Source organism: Canis lupus, chromosome 14 (assembly GCF_048164855.1).
Source record: "Canis lupus baileyi chromosome 14, mCanLup2.hap1, whole genome shotgun sequence".
NCBI lineage: Eukaryota > Metazoa > Chordata > Mammalia > Carnivora > Canidae > Canis > Canis lupus.
In genome coordinates this window covers 6,842,772-6,857,433 of record NC_132851.1, presented here as the reverse complement: position 1 = coordinate 6,857,433, position 14,662 = coordinate 6,842,772, and the positions used below count along the sequence as shown (strand labels likewise).

Sequence of the window (14,662 nt, the reverse complement as noted above, 5' to 3'; positions counted from 1 at the left end):
GTCTCCATGGAGAGATTAGAATTTAAATAGATACAATCTTTCTCACATTCTCAGTTACTTCCACTTCAAAATACACATAATATTGCTTACATCAACTTAAAAAGATATGTGTGAACAATTTTTTAAAGAATGTTTTCTATTCTGCTAACAAACTAAAATAAATGGAATTGACTTTTCTTTAATGTTTCCGGTTAATGTGAGAATAAACTGCTACGTTTCCCAAATTATGTCAACTTAATGAAATGTTTGGTGAAAACAGGATTCAGTGGTCAAATATTATTAGTAAACACTGTATGTTCTAACCCCTTTGGAGCATATTTAGACACTCAGAAGTAACACAATAAAGAAACCTGCTTGTCCTTTTTTTAAAAGAATCTTTCCCAAACTCAAAGACTAAATTGGGGTGGGTGGGTAATATTTCTAAATGTCCTCTGAATTATTTTTGAAAGAAACACACTTAAAAATACACTGCATACTTAGAGAAAGATGTTTTATATGACAAACATAGTTTATATTATCCATACTAAAACTGAGGGGAGAATGACCTCTCTTCATTTTTACTACCCTATAAATTATCCTGTTTTCCTTTTAGATTTCCGTTATAATTAAAGATGAAAGTATCAAACTCATACCCTAACAATTTTTGTTTCTGAGGAATAATATTCCCAGGGCAGCATTTTAATGCATACTCTTCAGTATGTCATGCTATTAGAGATAATATTTAGTCTATACAGATCAGCTTACTTACGTCTGGGGCTCCTTTTCATTTTGTTGTTTTTGCTGGGGCTGAAGAACGTTATTTACCAGTTCAGTGATCCCACTAAAGGGAAACCACCTGTTTAAATAAGCAAATAATGTGACTGAATAACCAAATGAATAACAATGTAGGTCAAATGTTTTCTTACCCATAATAATAAAAATACACAGGCACAAAAAGCTACAGCCAATGGAAATGTGAGCGCCAATTATCATCAGGCAGTCAGAATGTAGGGAAATTAAGTTTGAACACTTAACCAGTCCACAAGCAGTCAGCAAAAAACTACATCCAGTCCATAAGTGGATGAAGTAAGAAGCTGCAGGCAGCTCTCTTACAAGCCAGAGAGTCAGAAAAGCAGAAGACACACTAGCTGCAGCCTATCCAGTATTAGTGTAAGCTAATACCATACAAGGTGCAGAAAGCAGAATATGGCAAAGGTACAGAAATCAAGCCTACTGCACTCTTAATACATTTACTTACTGTGTCGGTTGTGGTTTGTGTTCTTCTTTGACCCTAAAAAGATAAGTTTGCACAACTGAGTGCACTGTACTAAGAAGAATTTTCTATCTACAGGTTGTGGTCATATAAAAGTGAAATAAGGTTTGCTACATAGAAACAGTTAGTGCTTTGCTACTTGGAATTATACATTTAAAACAAGCTGACACAAAAAAAGAGAAGTTGAATCGCTTGTTCTGAATAAAGGATTGATATTAGAACTCTACTACTGCTTTAATGATTCCCTGATTTAGTCCTCAAGTTCTCTGCATATTTTTATTAATACTGATATTGAAGCTTTTAAAATACTTATTTTAAAGTACCAGATTAAACACAGTTACATTTGGTTTACTGAAGATAAACAGATTTCCTCTTTATTTTTTAAAGTTCTTCCTTAATATAAATTGAAGGCATAAATATTTTAAATAAAATGTAAGTTTTATAGATGTATTTTAAAAGCCTTACAGATGAACTTATTTATTGCTTAAATGAGCAGATAAAATAATTGGGCGGTATGTACCCAATCTACCTAAAAAATAACTACTAAAATAACTATGTATATTAAATTCTAAACATTTATAAGCTAAAGTAAATTATTCATATAAGATAACAGACTAAAAATGCATTTAAACTATAATCAACTCAGTGCTTCACTGAAATAGCACTGGATATTTACAGGGCAGAAAAAGATCATACCCAAGGGTACTGAATTCCTCTGAAATCTGGCTTCTCACACTTTACCTAGGACCAATCCTGAGAGGCAAACCTATGACCAATGATCAGTTCACCAGCTTTTACTTTCCCAAAGAAAGGCTAAGAATTGGTAACTAAAATTGGTCACCAAAATCTAGTACTTTCATAAGGAAATTATATTAACACTGTGCATTAAACTCTTTTTAGATCAAACTGATTTTCCTCTCCAGTGTGTTCCTATTTATAATAATATAAGCAATAAATGAAAACATATACCCTTATATATTTTTGTGTCCCGATGAATAAATATAATTGGTAATTGTGTATCTCTATATTAAACCAAAGAGGAATATACTGTGCTCTCTGCATAAACTTCAAAAAAGTGTAATACTTTTATCTTAGAGTTAAAGCCACATTATTTAGTATTTAAATATAGTCATATAATAATTTAATAATAAAAGAGTATATTTAGCACCAAATATCCTATCAACAAACAAACACAAAAAAACTTAAAAGAGTGACACTGGATTCTATCCTGAAAACTTACTATATATTTCCTGGAGAATAAGATAAAAATCTTTTAACATTTTAGAACAAAATAGGCCCCAAACAGATAATGTCAAAGAAAGATAACCATATCAGCTCATCAAAATGGACAGCAACGCAAGATTACCCTTCACCAAATGAAATTTATGTTAAAAACAATAAATATTGAAATAAATATGTAAATGAGGAAACAATATTGTCAAAGAATTCTTGGGTGATCTCTGCAAGGAATCATGTTGCTTTTGAAATTAGTGACAAAAGTTTTCATCATAAACAAATTAATATTAATCTACCAGTCAGTTCCTAATTTCAAAATCTTTACTTGAAAAATTAACACACATAAAAATGTTATTTACCAATTCAGAAAGTATTTCTGGGCTTTGTAAAATAACTATATGTGAAATAATACAAATATTTGCATCAGCTTTCCAAATAAAACATGTATCATAGTAAGGCAGTCAAAATATTTATCCTGTCAGGTGGCCAACAGACACATGAAAAGATGTTCATCATCACTTACTCTCAGGGAAATACAAATCAAAATTACAATGAGTTATCACCTTCCACCTGTCAGAATGGCTATAATCAACACAAGAAACAACAGGTGTTGATGAGGATGTGGAGAAAAAGGAGCACTCATGCTGTTGGTGCAGCCACTCCTGAAAAAGTTATGGAAGTTCCTCAAAAAGTTCAAAAGAGAACAACCCTATGATCCAGTGGTCACACTACTAGGTATTTACCCAAAGAATACAAAAACACTAAATTCAAAGGGACACATGCATCCCAATGTTTGCAGCAGCATTATCTACAATAGCCAGATTATGGAAGCTGCCCAAGCATCCATCAATAGATGAATAGATTTAAAAAAAAGATGAATAGATAAAGAATACACCACATACAACAGAATATTATTCAGCCATAAAAAAAGAATGAAATCTTGCCATTTGCAATGACATGAATAGAACTAGAGAGTATGATGCTAACAAAAATAAGTCTACCAGAGAAAGACAAATATCATATGATTTCACTCATATGTGGAATTTAATAAACAAAACAAATAAGCAAAAGAGAAAGAGAGAGACAAACCAAGAAACAGGCTCTTAACTATAGACAATAAATATGGTTACCAGAGGGAGGTGGGTGGGGGAAATAGGTCAAATAGGTGATGAGAATTAAGGAGTACACTTGTGAGGAGTACTAGGTGATGTACAAAATTGTTGAATCACTATATTTTACACCTGAAACTAATAAAACACTATGTTAAAAAAAACTATTCTGTCTTTAAATACAATCAAGAGTATAAAATCATTCTTTTTTCCAATATTTTAAATAAATTCAAACCTCAAAATGTCTGAACATGATTAAAATGCATGTTGAGATAATTTAAGAACTGGTAATATGAAAAAGTAATGATATCATATATTTCTTTTATAATACACTATTATTATTAGCAATGAACACCTACATTCTTGTATTCCAAAATGTGTATAAGGGGCTTCCAGTTTCCAGTCTGATACAAAAAAAAAGGCTTGGAAATCATCACTTCTATCCTTACAACAAGCAAAAAGCCGAACAAACTGAAATTCAACAACTCTTCTTAGAGCCATCAAAGAGTTTAGGTTATTGGATACACCTCTAAGCTGAACTCTAAAGAAACAGACAAATAGATACAGACTATCACATTTTACCAAGAGTACAAGCCAAGGGGCAGAAGCTCACACCTGAAGCTACTATCTATAGGAATACTTTTAACTATAACTGATTAATTACTAGAGACACAGTGTGGACTGGATTGAGAGTTTAAAATTCCAACAGATCCCAATCTTATTGCGCCACATTTCTATAAATTTTCTCTCCAGGAGCTCTACCATTGTGTGAAAATCAAAGAAAAATCTCCTCCTAACTCAGCTCAGGCTCACCAAAAGACAGATTACTGAATGCTTCTCAAATATCAACACTATACCGCCAAATCAATAGAGTTCCTGAATAATGACCAGAGATGATGACTAAAAGAACTGCAAGTTTTAGACACGATTTAGTTGAAAGTCTCTAGGGAAACACAAGAGCAAGGAAGGAAGGAAAAAAAAAAAGTAAGATACAAATAAAGACACCAGCGAAGATTCTGGGAGGATGATGGAGTAGAAAGCAATAGGAATCTGTCTACCCACCTAGACAGCAAAAGCAAAATCTGTCTGATGTAACTATTTTGGAAATGTGGAGTCCAATGAAGGCTTTCAACTTCAGTAGAAGACTTGAACTATACACTGCAGTTAATTTTGGTTAACTTGGGCTCTTAGCATAATATCAGTTATCCAATCCCCACCTGCCAGACCCATAGCACATTGCTGTTCACCTGTTCCCGGAGCAACCTGCACACAGCTTCCAAGAGTCAGGGTAGGTGAAAAGGACTCTGTCCTCCAAATAATATCAGTGATCTGTGTTCAGATCACAGACTACTGCTTCCCATCTCAGAAGTACAGACAAAAAAAATGGATGGCTATTGTTGCTGCAACTCCTTACACTGTTGAAGCCCTTCCCCTCTCTGACTAAAGTGATTTCCAGGATATTTAAATGGCCAGAACATTTACCCCCCTCTGTTTTTCAATTTTTTTTTCCCTTTGGGAGCCAGACATTAAAGATTGAAACATTCAAAAGTAACTGCATATATGGGAGAAAGTAAAGTCACTACACATGCCCAGAAAAAGGCCCAAGCTTAGCAAAGAAAAAAGACCTTAAATTTACACCACAGGATAATCCTCAGGACAGAGACAGCCTACAATTAATTTATATATATATATATATACACTCACAAAATAAATCAAAAACAATAACAGAAAACAACAAAACCAGTGAAGGGAAAAAAATCTTATTTTCAGAGTTACCACATTACATTCAAACATCTAATTTTCAAAAAAAAAAAAAAAAAAAAAAAACAAAAACAAAAAACCCTAAGGCATACAAACAGGAAAGTATTACCCATTCAAAGGAAAAAAGGATGAACAGAAACTGCCCTTGGAAAAGACCTGACAGGGGCACCTGGATGGCTCAGTGGTTGAGCATCTGCTTTTGGCTCAGGTCGTGATCCCAGGGTCCTGGGATCAAGTCCTGGGAGGGAGTCCCACATCAGGTTCCCCACAGGGAGCCTACTTCTCCTTCTGCCTATATTTCTGCCTCTCTGTGTCTCTGGTGAATAAATAAATAAAATATTTTTAAATTAATTAAAAATATATATATAAAAGAAGGGAAGAAGGAAGGAAAAAAGAAAGAAAAAGAAAGAAAGAAAGAAAGAAAGAAAGAAAGAAAGAAAGAAAGAAAGAAAGAAAGAAAGAAAACCAACCTAAAATTCGGTATCCAGGGAAATTCTTCCAAAGTGGGAGCAAATTAAATACTTTTTCGGACAAGCAAAACTTAAGGGAATCCGTCATCAATATACCTGCCTTGCAAGGAATGTTAAAAGGGAGAAGGAAATGATACAGGTTGAAAACCCACATCTACATAAAAATAGGGAGGGGATTAGAAAAGGAATAAATGGGGGTAAAATAAAATATTGTATTTTTCTTATGTTTAATTGATCTAACAGATAATTTTGTTCACAATAATAATAGTAACATTATAGCTCATGGATAAATGAAATGAATGACAGCAATTTTTAAAGTACAGGAGGGAAGAATGGGCAATACTCTGTTATAAAGTACTTGTACTACCCCTAAGGTGATAGTGTTATCTGAAAATAGATTAGTTGTAAAAGTACACTGAGAACTCTTCAGCAACCACTAAAAAACATTTTTATAAATGAAGTATAATTCATATGCTAAGACAGGAGAATGTATGGAATCAAATCATATAAAATGTTGAATTTAAACAAGAGAAGGGGGATGCCTGGGTGGCTCAGCTGTTGAGTATTTGCCTTTGGCTCAGGGCGTGATCCCGAGGTCTTGGGATCGAGTTCCCCATTGGGCTCCCCACAGGGAGCCTGCTTCTCCCTCTGCCTGTGTCTCTGTCTCTCTCTGTGTGTCTCTCATGAATAAATAAAGTTTTAAAAAGTAAAAAATAAAATAAACAAGAGAAGGAAGAAAAATAGTGGAAAACAAAGCAAAAGCAGAAGAAAAACAAAAGGAAAAGGAGAACTAAAAGAACACAGGCAACGAATGGAATAGTTATAAATATAGCAACTATTAATCCAATTATATCAATAATCTCTTAAATGTGAATGATCTAAATACGCGAATTAAAAGGTCAAAGTAGAGTTAAAAAAAAGCCAACAACGTGTTGTCTACAAGAAACCCACTTTAAATATAAAGACACTGATAGATTAAAAGTAAAGGAATGGAGAAAGATACACCATGCTGACACTAATAAAAAGAAAGCTGAAGTATCTACATTAATTTCAGACAAAGTCAACTTCAGAACAAGGAAATTAGCAGGGATAAGGTGGAGTATTCCATAATGACAAAGGGGTGAATTCTCAAAGAACACATAATAATCCTTAATGGGTATGCACCTAATAACAGAGTGTCAAAATATGAGAAACAAAAATTGATAGACAAGCCACAAGAAACCGACAAATCCACTGATAGAGTTAAGACTTTACACTTCAATCAGTAATTGACAGATCCAGCAGCAGAAAATCAGTAAGGACATAGCTGAATGAACAGCAACATCAATAAAATGTTATTAAATGACATTCTCTAATACATCATCCAATAATACCAGAATACACATTACTCTCAAACTCAAATGGAACATTTACCAAGACAGACCACATTCTGGGCCCTAACAGGTTCCTTAACAAATTTAAAAGAATACAAATCATACAAAGTATCCTCTGAGTCACAAAGAAATTAAACTAGAAAACAATAAAAAAACTGTTGCAAAAAATTCAAAAATACCTGGAGATTAAACAACATACTTCTAAATAACACCTGGATCAAAAAAGAAGTCTCAATGGAACGCCTGGGTGGCTCAGAGATTGAATGTCTGCCTTTGGCTTAGGTGGTGATCCTGAGTTTCCGGAATCAAGTCCCACATCAGGCTCCCTGCATGGAGCCTGCTTCTCCCTCTGCCTATGTCTCTGCCTCTCTCTGTGTCTCTCATGAATAAATAAATAAAATCTTAAAAAAAAAAAGTCTCAAGAAAATTTTGAAGTATTTTGAATTAAATGAAAATGAAAAACACTCTATCAAAATTTGTGAGATGCTGCTAAAACAGTACTTAGATGAAACTTTTAACACTGGATGCAAAAGAAAGATCTAAAATCCATAAACTAAGACTCCATCTTAGGAAACTAGAAAAAGGAGAATGAATTAAATCTAAAACAAAACAAAAATAATAAAAATAAGAGCATAAATCAATGAAATTTTAAAATAGAAAACCAATAGTCACAATCAACAAAACAAAAAGCTGCTTTTTTATAAAGACCAATTAAATGATAAACCTAGCTAAAGCTATACTAGTCAAGAAAAAGAGAGAAGACACAAATTATTAATATCAGAAATGGAAGACGGTCCATCACTACTGATCTCATGACATTTAAAAAGATAATAAAGAAATATTAAGAATAACTCTATGTTCAGAAATTTAGTAACTTTGATTAAATGAACCATTTCCTTGAAAGATGATCTCTGTGACAGTTCACACAAGGAGAAATAGATGATCTGAACAGGTCTAACATCTATTAAAGTAATTGAATCAAAAGTTAACAACCTTGCAAAACAGAAATCACCAAAGTCCAAATGGTTCCATTCGTGAACTCTACCAAACGTTTAAGTTGGAAATTATACCAATCTTCTACAATCTCTTTCAGAAAAGGAGGCTCTTTAAGAGAACACTTTCTAACTCAATCTCTTGGAACAGCATCACCATAATACAAAAAACAAAGGCATTAAAAGAAATGAAAATTATAGACCAATATCTTTCATGAACACAAATGCAAATACATTCAACAACATATTAGCAAAGCAAATCCAACATGTATAAAACAATTGTACCCCATGACCAGGTTGGATTTATCCCAGACATGATGGTTCAATACTCAACAACCAGTTAGTATAATAATCCATTGTATCAATAGGTTAAAGAAGAAAAATTATATATCATTTTTGACAAAATCCAACAACCATTCATAATAAAAACTCTAAACACACTATGAATTGAGAATATTTCCTCAATTTGATAAACATAAAAAGCTACAGCTAGCATTATACCTAATGATAAAAAAAAGTCTTCCCCTTAAAATCAAGGAGGAATTGACTACACGTAGAGATCAAACAAAGGAATTTTTAGGATATTGGAACTGTTCTAAGTGATCTTGTGGTATGTAAACATGACTGTAAGTATTGGTAAAAACCCATAGAGCTATATATCACAAAGAGTAAATGTATACAAATTTTAAATTTAATGTATGCAAATTTTTAAATTTTGCATACAACGGTAGGGGAATCCTAGGATGAAATGCAGAATGTGATAAATGAATCCAGCTCTGTTTGGGAAATGGATAATAAAGCTCACTGATACAAAAAAAAAAAAAAAAAATGCTGCTCTAAGCAACAATGGGAAAGGATATTTTAAATAAGGCTTCCAGTGCTAAAGACAAAAAAAGAACTATACTTAAACATTGTAGTCTAATTGGTAAATTTGTTTGCACGTTACACAGGTCAGCAATTCTGAAACCATTGTGCATGTATACAGGAGCTGAACAATAACTTGTAGCTAATGAGAGCCAGGCTTCTCACTGTTAGAAAAAGAAGTTACAAATAAGCAGAGAGGAGGCTAAAATGAATGAACCTTGCCTACAGTGCTGGATTTAGAATCAAAGATATTAGTCTGGGGATGGCTAAACATCCGTTGGGCACCTGCCTTCGGCTCAGGTCATGATCCCAGGGTCCAAGATTGAGTCCCATATCGGCTCCCTGTGAGGAGCCTGCTTCTCCCTCTGCCTATGTGTCAGCCTCTCTCTCTCAGTCTGTGCCTCTCATGAATAAATAAATAAATCTTAAAAAAAAAAAGATATTAGTCCGAAGTTATATATAGTTGCATGTTATAGATATAGGTGATAGATGATGATAATGATAAGTGACAGATGATAAATAGATAAAGCCTATAGAATTAATAAATTAAAGCTATTGTGCTCAAACAATTAGATTAATCAGACATGGAACTATAATTACAAGCATTTAGTTTCCTTCTCTCTCCCCAAAACTCCCCCAATGACAGGATTTCCCAGTTTGTTTGTTAGAATGGGTTAGGATTCAATGCTAGTAAAATTTATTGAATTGCAAGCAAATAAGTGTAACTGATGAGTCAGCAATCCTGAAAAGCTGAATCCTAGTGCACTGAAGAAAGCAAAGAGGTAAATGAACATCATCAAATCCCAGAAGGCTCAAGAATTGGCAGGACCAGATAACTCTAGAAATAGAGTAAAAGTGAGAATAAAAAAAAAGTTGAAAGTGTCTTGACTAACAACATGAGGACCCAGATTCCCCCCCTCACTCCATGCCTCCCCCTAGCCTCAGCAGAAGCTTAACAAGCATCTTCCCTAGAGAAAGTAAAACAGTATGATTAAACTCGCAGAGACCAGGCAGAGATGACAACAGCGGTGGTATACTGGACACGGACAAATTAAAAGAAATCTTATATAATGAATGTTAAAACTCCAGCTTTTTCCCCAACATGGTCCCCCAAGCACTAGCAGCCAGGCATACGCCGTCTAGGATGAAGTCTGGAAGATTCTGCTCTGGGAAATCTAACTCACTCAAGAGAAAAGAATGGGGTTTCCCAACAATCCAACCTGGCTATATCACAGACTATGTTATTGTTGATCTTATTAAGGAACCCATATCTAAAGAAAAAGGAGGCTGAGGATATTATGAAAAGATTGAGATTAAACTAAGCTGCCAAACATTTATAATATCAGAACTACAAAAATGGGGAGAGAGGACAAAGAAAACAGATTACATTGTGAAAGAGTTCTTCTACTCTCTATTGTAACTGTAAAATGAAGTAATAAGATAGACCAGAGGCCACTTTCTCCCTGTACTGACCTCTACCATTGGTGCTTAAAGCTAGTACTACATCTGCCCCCATCTATTCAGAATTCCCCCCCTAATCTGTCACTCTAGTTCTCTTCTTCTATGCACCTTTCTGCCATAAGACCTATGTAAATATCTGGACATATTCAGGGAGAAATATGAATATTTTCATTAACAACCACATTCCTAATGCCAATTTATTTTAACATTTGTATACATGCATAAAAGGACTAAATTTTTTTTTTTGGCGTTTTACTCACAGCAAATAGATCAATATTTTTAAAACTACGGCTCCTAAATTCTAGCTGTCATTACCTTTGCCTATGAGAAAGAGCCACTCACAAATACTTGAAATACTTATGAATAATGGAAGAGAACATTCATCAAATCGTTAGGTTGTCAATGAATGCTGACGTCTTTTCCATAATACAGTTAGTTAGTTAGTCCACAAATGTTACATAATCAATCTCGATTATATATGTGGCAACTCTTCAATGCCAAATTGTTTTCCCCCTGACACCAAAGATGTTCCTTCACTACCAGATGGTATTTGCTCAGAGAATGCAAGCTTAATTTTTTCTAGGTTTAGATAAATGGATGAGAGAAAGAGAGAGATCCACAATGGAAGGTAATTCAAGACAAAAGTATTTTTAATTCTTCTTTTATATTAACATGAGCAACTAAATGCTTGAGTGTATCATTTAAAAACTGTAATCTTTTCTTTATATATCTTTTCCCAAATTTCTTTCACTAGTTACTCAAGCTTATCATTATCAGTTTGAGGTATAGATCTATTTTCCATTTTCTGAGGGAAAACCAATTAACAAACTTTTAACATAACTCAACTGAAATTCCAAAGCATTAATTTGATATAAAATAGCTGGTGAAAGGAAAATGGCCTCAGGAGAATTTAGACTCAAATCCTATTTCTTGGCTATGTTACCTGGTATTTATGTGATCATGAGCAACTTATTTAATTGAGCCTCTATATGTAATTAGTAAAATTGTGATAATCCTGGATAAAAAATATTTAAAAGATTAAATAGTGCACATAGTTCTTACACAATAAGTGAAAGTACCCTTTTTCAAAACTGAATTTCCTTTCAAAACTATATTCAAAATAATTATTCCTGACTTTAAAATATTTCATTTCATTTCTGTAAATATATTCTTTTATGGAGAGGACAATAGGTGAATAGGAGAAAGGTTTGGAAAAGAAACTTTTCATTGCAAATTTTTTGTGACTTTTGTATTCAAAGTAAGTGAATAAAATTTACATAAAAATAGTAAACTACTATAACCAAAAATATTAATCAAATTCATTCAGTATGTAAAGTCCTAAGAATTTCATGTAAGTGAGCCCCCTGAAAGCAGGAATTATGTCTTATTCATCTATGAGAGCCAAGAATTTTGAACAATGCTGGGCACCTAGTAAATGTTGAAAAACATCAGGCAGAATGGATACATAATTGGGACTCTACATTTACGTGGTCATATTTATGTGGTTGCAAAAATAAGACTGAAAATGGCTCTCTAGCTACCTAAATTATACAATAGAATACAACTACTTAATTGTGCTATCAGAGGAGTCAAAAATAACTGATCCACTTATATATGGGGAGACAATACAGAAAATTCGGTGATTTGTCACAGCATTAAACACTTAAACTATCATTAATTTCTAGAGATTTGTAGAGAAAAATACATCCTCAAAAATCTCACAATTGCTTACAAAAATAGGGGCATTACCTTTTACAATTGAGAAACCAAGTAAATTGTGAAGAATGAAAAACTTTTTTCTATAGTAGATTACAAGAATAACTCAGAGTGAACAGCACAGCAAATTAGTCCACATTAGAAGAGTATCTATATCTGATTAAGTGAATACACACAATGACACAAATACACACATTGTGAAATATCTCAGCAGCATCACTGTAAGTCACATAGCATTGGGTCCAGAAGAGGTGTTAAGATATTATCTAAGAGACTAGCTCTAAGTTCTTTTATTTCAAAAGCAGATTAAAAAAAGATAAGCATGAAATACATCAAAAATATTATTACTATTTTTATTAGAGTGGCAAGATTGTGGGTGATTTTATTCTTCCTGCCTCTATTTTCCAAATGTTCTCTAATATAATTATACTTTCTCATAATTAAATATATATATAATATTTTTAAGATATCATCTAGTTTAAAAAAGAACCATCCAGCGTACTGTATGCTTATAAGCAGTTTAAAAAATCAAGCGATCTTACACATTTAAATGTAAAATCCATTTTCAAAGGGTCCAAGGAAGAGATTTACAGTTAGCACCACCCGTTTAGTGAGGGGACTTGCTAAACAATTCTTTCTACCCTCATCACAATGACAGAGTTGCTCAAAGAACAGAAATGAACTCAATTTCCATAAGATTTCTTTATATATATACATCTTTCCCCCCATAAGATTTCCATAGGGCAGCCCCTGGGTGGCGCAGTTGGTTAAGCTCGATTTGGGCTCGATTTGGGCTCAGGTCATGATTTCAGGGTCATGAGATTAAGCCCAAAGTTGGGCTCAGCACTCAGCACAGTTTGTTGAAGTTTCTCTTTCCTTTTCCTTCTGCCCCACCCTGTGCTTGCTTGCTCACTCTAAGATAAATAAATAAATCTTTAAAAAAAAAAAAAAAAGATTTCAATAGGAAGATGACTAAGCACTTCAACATATACACATCTTTCAGAACAATAATCCTCTTAGCCTAGTCACTTCCAAAGTAGCATAAGACCAGAACTGCAACAGAGCTTCAAATGCCCATATGCTGCTGAATTACACTTTGGAATCCCAGTTTACACAGTGGCTTTACTAGATGAAGTATGATGTGAAGTCAGGCATCTCAGGGTAATGTTGTTCTGGAGCTTATGCAAAGGTTGTGATAGAATTCAAGGGCTTCTACAATAAATTTGATGTAGTTTACACTAACTCAAGCCTTTTTATATATGCTTCTAAAGTTGATCACAACCATATGGAATGATCTCTTCTGATTTATTTTGTTTTTCTAAGCCCCAATGTAGAGCTCAAACTCATGACCCTGAGATCAAGATCTGAGCTGAGATCAAGAGTTGGACACTTAACTGACTGAGCCACCCAGGTGCCCCTGGAATGATCTCTTTGAATAAGTACCATCTGAAAGCAGCCAAAGCTAAAAGTAAATTTTCTATGCAATGACATTCAAATATTTATTAAGTTGGCCCACAATAATATATTTTACATATAATGTATATTTATACATACATTTATATAAATGCATACAATAAAATTTCATTAAACAATACTTACAAAATACAATGCACAATAATACCATCTTTTCAATTCACAACTTTGTTTTTAATTGCTAGTTATACTTCCACAAAACTGATTTCATGACTCAGTTTGAAAAACACTCCTCTACAGTTAATGAGCAATAGATTACACCTTATAACCTCAGGACAAATCTAGATCTTCTGAGTTCCCCATGACTTTGAGGATATGCCTAAAGTTTAGGAGAGAGGGTTAAGACTTAAAAATAGCCAAATAACATTAGGTGCCCTTATAATTAGCTATTATACATGCAAATGTGACAGGTTGTTGGGTCACCCTATATAGGTTTCAAATCACTGTAATTCTATGTGCACGAGTCAGAAGAGGGAGGTTTATTGGGGCCAGGAGGTAAGTATAAGCATTGAGCAGAGAAAAGGAAATGAGCTTTAAGTAGGCAGAAGCAGGAGGTGTGGGACCTTCTGGGCTGACAAAGGAAGCAGAGAATGGAAAATAAACACAGCCAGAGCCAGGCAAACAGGTAGAACCTGAGGCAGGAGGCTAAATGAAGCCAGAGCCAGAAGGGAAGGTAGAAACAGGCACACAAGAGGAAATAAGGCCAACACAAAATACTGTGCGATGCCAGAAAGGAAAAAAGGCTGATGGCATTTGGCTGCATCATGCATGAGAGCAGAAAGGCATGTGCTGTTATGTGTGTTCTCAGGCTATCAGAGAACGAGAACTTTGTACGCAGCTAAAAGTCTGTAGTTTAAAAAATGTGGTCTCTGTATTATGCTCTATTAATTACTTCTTCTTTCCTACCAATAATTTGACCTGTTTTTATTTAAAATGCTTGACTGAGTAAATAAAC

At 33.8% G+C, this 14,662-nt stretch overlaps 1 protein-coding gene across 38 annotated transcripts in view; it reads right to left on the bottom strand.

The window, feature by feature from the left end:
* RIMS2 (regulating synaptic membrane exocytosis 2) overlaps positions 1-14,662 on the bottom strand; it is a 581,405-nt gene that overhangs the window by 496,747 nt on the left and 69,996 nt on the right. For 23 of the 38 annotated variants that reach the window (XM_072774146.1, XM_072774140.1, XM_072774145.1 and 20 more), the window contains exons 2-3: positions 1,238-1,270; positions 749-835 (exon numbers count right to left, since the gene is read on the bottom strand). The exons of the other annotated variants lie outside the window; for them this stretch is intronic. In XM_072774146.1, coding sequence (XP_072630247.1) covers positions 749-835; positions 1,238-1,270 — 120 coding nt within the window. The remainder of the gene's footprint in view (positions 1-748; positions 836-1,237; positions 1,271-14,662) is intronic. 38 annotated transcript variants of the gene reach the window in all.